General features: G+C 43.1%; 1 protein-coding gene across 5 annotated transcripts in view; it reads left to right on the top strand.

Moving 5' to 3' along the window:
• The first annotated feature begins 256 nt into the window (after positions 1 to 256).
• nbr1b (NBR1 autophagy cargo receptor b) overlaps positions 257 to 9,052 on the top strand; it is a 98,197-nt gene continuing 89,401 nt past the window's right edge. For all 5 annotated transcript variants that reach the window (XM_034113741.1, XM_034113739.1, XM_034113740.1 and 2 more), the window contains exon 1: positions 257 to 419. In XM_034113741.1, the coding sequence (XP_033969632.1) occupies positions 318 to 419 (102 nt within the window). In that variant the 5' untranslated portion in view covers positions 257 to 317. The remainder of the gene's footprint in view (positions 420 to 9,052) is intronic.

Below are 9,052 nucleotides of genomic sequence, written 5' to 3'. Positions count from 1 at the left end.
AATTGCTCTATACGTAGAATGTATTATTATTATTTATTTGTATTGTTATTATTTTTTTTTTTGGTTTTATTACAGTTTTGTTAATTATAATTAGCCTACATTTTCTTTAATACAAAATAAATAAGCTCCACGTCGAAAGTGTCGCTCTGAGTTCCGGGCACATGACGCAGGGTGGGCGTGGCTGGGACGCTGATGTAAACACAGAATACGCCTCATCCCCCGTCGGATCAGTCACGGTGGAGCGGACAGGGCGAGATTACCCCGAGCAGCCTCCGTTGGGCCGTGTTGTCGTGAGTAATATGCGGTAAGGCGCAGACATGGACTTCTACATCAACCTGAAGGTGAATTTCAGAGGAAATTCCAAAAATTTCCTTCTGTCGGGATCCGAAACCAAGAGCTGGGAGTCGATGGAGGCCATGGTAAGAGAGGGAGATGCCCGGGCCGCTGTCACACACACCGAGCCTCACACACACCGAGCCTCACGCCTCACACACACCGAGCCTCACACACTCACTCCGCCTGGGATGGTGCCCGCTGTGTAGGGAACAGCTGCACATATGAGAGAGATGTAGCACTGTAGCAGTACCGTCATGCATAGCGGCGTGTCCCTGACAACAGGGACCAGTGTCACAGAGGACAGGGAGGATGCACTAGTCCTTACAGGGTTATTATGGTGAACTGTCGTCATGATAACACTGTTTACCATCACACATTTAACACAGTGTCAGGTCTGTGGGCTGGCATGGACACACAGGTGATGGAGTTGTTCATTACACAACAGCATCACTGCCACAGACACTGATCAATCAGGGACTGGAATATGATTAATGCATTATGAAGGTGGGCCTAACCCCATCGTGCATTAGTCTATGTATATCATTTTTATTATCTGTATGTTTCCTGGTTCCTGATCTGTCCCTGTTTTTACATTATGTTAATGCAAACTCAGCAGCTCCGTGTTTATTTGCTGTCAGACTCCATCAGTACAAAAGAATAAATCCTCTTTTAATTAAAAAGACAACTCATCCCCTGTGAGATATACGAATACTAAAATCCCTGATTCATCAGCAGCAGCAGTTAGCAATGGTATTATTACGCATCTGACTCTTCATATTCATACATACAGATGCAAAGAAGAGACTTACAATGACTACAGTGACAGATAATCCTTCCTTTTTCACACATTTTCTATAAATTAATTTACATTTCTTCTGATATTTTTATAGACTTTTTATATATATTTGTATATATATATATATATATATATTTTTTTTTTCATCTATGGGGGAATAGTTCTGATTACATTATATCCCCCGTCAGATATGCTGAATACTACATTTCCTCCGCTTAATATTTCACTAATGTAACAATGCTTCATCATTAGCAGCAGTAAGCAATGGTATTATTATGCATCTGGATAATTAGCATGACTTTTCATATTCACGCATGACTAAAAGGAGACTCAAAGCAACCACAAAGAGATGCAATTTGACCCCAATAAAGGACTACAGAGTGACTGATTAATAATAATAATAATGTACTAAGCAGGAAGTATTTTCAATCACAACTCAAAGGATGGACAGCTTGCATTTGTCAGACGTTTTTCACTTACTATCATTTTTTTTCTCTCACATTTTTGTGACTTTCTTATACATGTTGGGTTTTTTTCTTTTCTGAATGCATTCGTTTTTTTAGGTTATTTTTTTGTACACCTTTTTCAGTATGTAACTGTTGTTTGAGGTGGAAAGTTTACATGACATGTAATTTAGCAGACGCTTTTATTGAAGGTGACTTACAAACACTTCAGGACCGTAGACATGCCTATGGGAGCAATGTGGGGTTAAGTGTCCTGCCGAAGGTGAACGCTGTTAACTTCACTTGACTGGTTGGTCGCTGCAGAGGACCAGGATTAAAAACAATGAAACATTACACTGTTACTATCCTACGGGAGAGGATTAGGGCCACTTAATCTTTTTAGATCTGACCAAAAGTGCAATTTTTTCTGATTAGAATTCTGAGGTTAAAGTCAGAATTCAATGTGTGTCTGTGGCTGCTGAGTCACTATGGACAACACAACCCTAACCCTTACATGTTTATGGTCCTTGAGAAAAAATAACAACAACAAAAACGTTTTATTATTGGCCAATTTCAGCATCAGATAGAGCAGGGGTCTCCAACACGTCGATCGCGAGCTACCGGTAGCTCGCAAGCCCTCAATAAGTAGCTCGCCAAGCAAATCCAAAATGTAAAAAATACACACCAAAAAAAAGGAAATGTAGTTAAAAGAATCTACCCTATGCATAAACGAAACCTCAATCATAGTGAACTCTATCTACTTACTTCAACTCTTATCTATCTAACACCCCTCCTCCCCCCACCCCCTACAATGAATATCGACCAATCACGTTCTTGCTGGATTTACGGGACCAGCGTTGCAGTCGGGAAGAAAAGCAATGTGGAGCAGCACCTCACCGCACACTTCTTTTTTTTTTTTACAAATCTTTTTATTGCAAACAAGTCATAATCCAGCAAATGACAAGAAGTGAGAGCAGTAATACTAAACAGTACAGATGTTACAATTACAATGGGGATCATTACAAAGGACCTCCTTGAAATTGCATTCACTTCAGGGTTCGTAGAGTCCTTGTTTACAGTCTTTTTTTTTTTTTTTTTTCATTCATTTAACCCATCCAGCCCCCACCCCCCACCCACAGGTATGGATGGCCCCAAATAGTAAAATAACTGAATAAGTCAGATACAATAATAAGTAAAACATAAATAATAATACTAATACAAAATAAAATAAAAAATAAAAATAAAAATAAAATAAAATAAAAATAATAAATAATAAAATAAATAAAGTCGAGAGCGAAAACAGTCTGCTGGTGTAAGGGAAGAAAATAATAGTAAACATTGTCGTCTTGGTGAGGAAAAAGGGTTTCATTAAGAGCGAAAAGGAAATATAGATGAGTAGTCTAGGGCAAAAGACAAAGGATCATGGCGGAAGAGCAGTAATATGAATGGTCACTTTTATTTAATTTATTCCCTTTCAGAGAGCTACCTGCGACTCAGCGTCAGAAGTGATAGGGAGTTCTTTGATAAGGCCTAATAGTGGGTCCCAGGTAGTACGGAAGGATTTCAGAGATCCTTTTAATGAGAATCTTAACTTCTCCATCTGAAGGCATTGCAAGACATCACGTATCCACTGATCATGTGTTGGTGGGGAAGCATGTATCCATTTCAAGAGAATAGAGCGTCTAGCTAATAGAGTGGTGAAGGCAATGACACGGCGTATAGTAATGGGCATATTCTCAGATGGAGGAAGGCCGAACAGTGCAGTCATAGGATTAGGGTTTATCTTTTGTGTTATAGGCCTGCTCAATGGTTCCAAATATGTCAGACCAAAATGTGTCCAGCCTCGGGCAAGTCCAGAACATGTGCAGATGGTCAGCTGGGGATTGATTGCATCTGTTACAGGCATCACTCCGATCCGGGAACATTTTAGCCAGCTTAGCATTAGTAAAGTGAGCTCTGTGGAGCACCTTGCACTGGAGTAGGCCATGTCTAGCACAGATAGATGATGTATGGACTAGGTTGAGAACGTCACTCCATTGATCATCGGAAATGTTGCTACCTAGATCACGCTCCCAGAGCTCCTTAAGAGGCACCATAGGGTCCGGACTCAGGGAACCAATCTGACCATAGAGAACTGAAACCAAGCGCTTTTGATCAGGGTCGAGTGTGAGAAATGTATCAATTGGCGATTCGGGGGGGCGGTTAGGAAAATGGGGAAATTGCTTTTGGATGAAGTGCCTCATTTGGAAAAAACGGAAGAGATGACTGTTTGGCAGGTTGAATTTGACTGACAGGGACTCAAAGGATGAAAAGACTCCATCCTCGTAAAGGTCATTAAGCGTTGCCAGACCATTGTTCGACCAAACGCGGAAGGCCGGGTCAGTACATGATGGGGAGAATAGGTGATTGTTTGAAATTGGGGCGTGAACCGAAGCTCTATGTAACCCGTGCTGTTTCCTGAATTGGAGCCAAATGCTTAAGGTGCTAGTAACAATTGGGTTACTCAAATGTTTATGGGTCGCTACAGGGAGCTGAGAGCAGATTATAGAGTGCAAAGGAGCAGAAGATGACAGCTCGATATGTACCCAAGGTGGGCAGGGGTCTGAAAGTTTATATTTAGCCCAATAGAGGAGTTTATTAATATTAGAGGCCCAGTAATAGTGGCGAAAGTTGGGGAGCGCCAGGCCCCCTTCTGATTTAGGGAGTTGGAGACACAACCTTCTAATACGCGCAGGCTTGTTGTTCCAGATGAACGCATTCAACTGCTTATCAAGATCAGTGAAAAAAGATTTGTTGATGCGTACAGGGATGTGTTGGAAAAGGTAAAGAAACTTTGGCAGGATGACCATCTTTATAAGGTTGACGCGACCCGCAAGAGACAGGGGAAGGGAGGCCCACCTAGACATATCAGCTTTGCATTTATCTAGTAGAGGCTGAAAGTTTTTCGGGAACAGGTCTTTAAAAGAGTTTGCAACAAACACCCCCAAGTATTTGAACCCCTCCACAGCCCTTTTAAAGGGGAATAGGGATTGGGGAAGTGCCTCTGCCATTTTATTTACAAAAAATACTTCGCTCTTTTGAATGTTTAGTTTGTAACCTGATACACGGCCAAATTGATCTAAAATCGACAGTATGGGGGGGAGAGAGGATAAGGGGTTCGAGATCATAAGAAGAAGGTCATCAGCATACAGAGACAGTTTATGAACCAAGCCATGACGCGTAATGCCCTCAAACCTATCATGGCTTCTGAGCCAGATAGCGAGAGGTTCAATGGCTATATTGAACAACAGCGGCGAAAGAGGACACCCCTGGCGAGTACCACGTTGGAGAGAGAAAGGGGGAGATCGAATGCCATTAGTGTGTACAGAGGCAGATGGAGAGGCATATAGGAGTTTAATCCAGGAAATAAATTGGGAATCGAAACCACATTTATCAAGACTAGAAAATAGGAAACCCCACTCAACCCTATCAAAGGCCTTCTCTGCGTCAAGTGTCACTATGACTTCGGGGGTGTTAGAGGAAGGAGAGAAAATTACATCAATCAACCTCCTTGTGTTAAAAAAAGAGTGTCTCCCCACCATAAAGCCTGTTTGGTCCAGCGAAATTATATCTGGCAGTACGCGTTGGAGGCGGATAGCCAGTATCTTACAGTCCACATTTAACAGTGAGATTGGTCTGTAACTGCCACATGAAGTAGGATCTTTGTCTTTCTTGAGAAGCAAGGAGATAGACGCAATGGACAACGTTTCTGGCAATCGGCCTGTCTGGAGAGAGTCATTGTACATCCTTGCCAAAATCGGGGCTAACTTGAAAGAATATGCCTTATTCAACTGTATAGCCGTCAGGCCCAGGAGACTTCCCACTTTGCATAGATTTTATTGCATCATGTATCTCAAGGGTGGAGATGGGGCCGCCCAATTCGCCAGCGATGTTCTCGTTAATTTTGGAGTATGTTAAGGAGTCAAGAGGATTGGGGGTCGTGGCAGGGATCGGGGGACAATCCGAAGTGTAGAGATTGGTGTAAAATTCAGAGAAAGCCCTGTTAATATCAGCTGGGTTAGAAGTAAGGTTGCCATCGGACAATCTGATTTGGGGAATCAATCTGGACGCACTGGCCGCACGAGCTTGTTGAGCTAGGAGTCTACCAGCTTTGTCGCCCTGCTCAAAGTAACGTTGCCTACACTGTCTCAGTTGTCTCTCAACAATGCCTGTCATCAGAAGGTCGTGTTCTGAATGTAGCAGGAGGCGTTTTTTATAGAGAGAAGGAGAGGGAGAGGAGGAGTACGTTTCATCGAGTAAGCGAAGCTCAACACAGATTTCTGAAAGCCTAGCCTTTTCCTCTTTTCTCTTACGTGAAGTGTACGAAATGACCTGTCCCCGCACAGTGGCCTTAAGAGCCTCCCAGAGAATACCGCTACTAACGTCGGAAGTGTCATTAATTTCAATGTAGGAAGAAATCTGAGTGGAAAGATAGTCTCTAAATTCACTGTCTGACAGCAGGGGAGAATTGAATTTCCATAATGGAGGGGGGGACATACCAAGAGGGAAATTAATGTCAACCGAGGTGGGAGAATGATCTGAGATGGCTATCGGATGGTATACGCATACATTGACTAGATTAATCAAATTGTTATCGAGTAAAAATAAATCAATTCGTGAAAATGTGTGGTGCCTGTGCGAGAAGAAGGAAAATGCTCTACTTTGCGGGTTAATAAATCTCCAGGGGTCTGAGAGTCCTAATCGTGATGCATTGTGCAGTACTACCTTGGCCGAATTGGAGAGAGTAGCTTGTGTGAGCGATGACCTGTCGAGACTCACGTCCTGGACCAAATTCCAGTCGCCAGCCATAATAATACGATGGTTGTCGGCGTTGGGAATTTGAGCGAAGAGGTTCACAAAAAAATTACCATCATCCCAATTGGGAGCGTAGATAGAAGCTAGTATCACTGGTGTGTTCTGTAGCGTCCCCGAAACTATGACATAACGACCATTAGGATCTGATATCGAATTTGTCAGTTCAAATCTGACATTCTTGTGAATAATAATTGCTGCCCCTCTGGCTTTGTGGGAGAATTTTGAGTGGAACAAGTGACTCATCCATGCCCTCTTAATACGAAGGGTATCAGAAGATTTAAGATGAGTTTCCTGCAGGAATATGATATCTCCATTCAGATCTTGCAGCCGTGTCATTACTTTACCAATTTTAGCAGCGTTGTTCATGCCCTTAGTATTCCAGGAAATCAGGCGCACTCCTCTACCTGTCGTTGTCATGGCAGACACCATCTAGGAAGTTCCTTGAAGACAAGTTGACCTGGACAAACACTGTCTTGCATACACAGGAGAAAGAGAAGAGGACGACGAAAAATAATAATAGTAATGATAATAACAAAAAAAAAAAAAAAAAAAAAAAAAAACCCCATGTGACCATACCTATAGCTAAACCCAAAATACACAGCATAATCAAGCACTCTGGCTCAGATCTATGTAATTACACTAACACTTGTAATTACACTAACACTAGTCTTCCGGGGACCTAGTCCCTATCTAAACAGTAAACCATCCCCATATTATTAAGTGAACAGGAAATTGTCAAATATTATGCAGAAAAAATGTGAACACACATACAATTTAGTGCAGTAAAAATCAGCATGAACAATCGGTCCAACAAGTAAATACAATGTATTTTATCCATTCAGATAAATGAGACATAATAGGAAATAAAATAAAGTGCAAAAGAAATCTCTGAATGGTAAAGGCACAGGTGGACAAGAAAATAAGCTAGTGCAACAGCTCCACATCAATGGAGCTGTTGCTCCCTCTAGAGGCAAAAGCGATACACTGCGGACAACGCAGTGACCTATCAACAGGCATTCATAACGGCAAGGAACAACAAAAGGAAAATATAAGAAGTCAATGAAAACAGGCCAAGAAAATAACTACTAGCCATGGAGAAACACACATGTCTGTCTGCGTGATAACGCCATAATTAAAACCCATGTGAATTAATAGGTCAGACAAGTTACTGAAGTAGCCACGATGGGCTAGTAAACTGGGCTAACGTTACCAAACCGCAGCAGTCAGGCGGAGGAGGATGTATGAGAGCCGATACCAGATCGGTCAGCTGCAATAAAGTCCTTGGCCTCAGAAACGGAGGAAAGTCTCTTCCTGACCCCATCCTTCAGTGTGATGTTAAGCCTCGCAGGGAAAAGTAGTGAGGGCTTGAAGTTGGTAAAGTTCAGACATCACCTCTTGGTATTCCCTGCACTGCTCCACTATCTCAGAAGGATAATCCTCGTAGATTGCAATGGGGGTCCCACGGTACTGCAGCTTGCCTCTCTTAGCTCTGGCCTCACGGATGATTTTATCTTTCTGCTGGAATCTGAGGAGTCTGACGACCACGGGTCTCGGTCTCTGACCCGGTCCTGGCTTGTTGGAGAGTCTACGGTGCGCTCTGTCGCACTCCGGTGGAGACTCAAAAACGCCGTCACCAAGGACCTCAGCCAGAAGTTCAGAAAAGAAGGTGGAGGGGTGAGGCCCTTCGATGGACTCAGGTAGACCAATGATCCTGATATTGTTACGGCGGCTGCGAGACTCGAGGTCCGTCAATTTAGCTTGTAGCTTGGTATTATTCTCAGCTAGCTTAGCACACATCGATTCCAAACTTTGTAAGCGTCCGTCTTGTTCGTTAGCGTTGGATTCAAGCGAATTAATTGAGTGGGTATGATCGGAGACTGTGGTTTGAATGCAGTCTAGCTTGGCTTCGAGCGTAGATAAAGTAGCCTTGAAGTCTGCAGAGATAGCATTCCGGTGTTGTTCCAGTTGGTTAGCCAAAACCGCCATGTTGAAGTCACTGCCATTTGCCGCCGGCATGGCAGACTGCTCCTTCTTGTCCGACTTCTGCTGCTTGGAAGGCATAATCCAGCACCGGAGTGTTTAGAATGGAATAATTATCCACCTGGCGATGGCCAAAGGCAAAACTATGGGGATTTAAAATAGTAAATGAATAAAAGTTACGGGAGCTAGATTCGACACTGCCTACTCCATCTCGCCCCACCGGAAGTCTCCACCGCACACTTCTTAAGGAGTTTGACCGTGATTTTCCTTCTGGCAGAATCTACACAACACATCAGCCCCATTGAAAAAAGCCTAGTCATGCCAGCCTATACAACACATGATGGGCAGAGTTTTACTCTGTGTGTTGCAACTTGCATATTATATTTATTGCACTTGACGCACACATACGCATTGCGTAATTTCCACTGGGGACAGGGGGGACATCATAAGCGGCGCGTGAGGCTCAGGTTTGGGAAGGCTAAATAACCTTTTTTACCTGACGCTGCCCGCCTCCGGCGTCTATAGAAATGAGATCAACTCAGTGAAAGCACCGCCTGCTGACCAATCAGAGCTCAGTGTGCGGAGTTTAAATCTATCAAGTCATATTACAGGATAAATGAAATACAGTTTAAACTGCCGTATG

The sequence above is a fragment of the Trematomus bernacchii genome, unplaced genomic scaffold (genome assembly GCF_902827165.1).
Source record: "Trematomus bernacchii unplaced genomic scaffold, fTreBer1.1, whole genome shotgun sequence".
In the NCBI taxonomy this organism is placed as follows: Eukaryota; Metazoa; Chordata; class Actinopteri; order Perciformes; family Nototheniidae; genus Trematomus; species Trematomus bernacchii.
The sequence above is the reverse complement of the archived record's forward strand: the minus strand, read 5'-3'. Positions and strand labels throughout refer to the sequence as shown.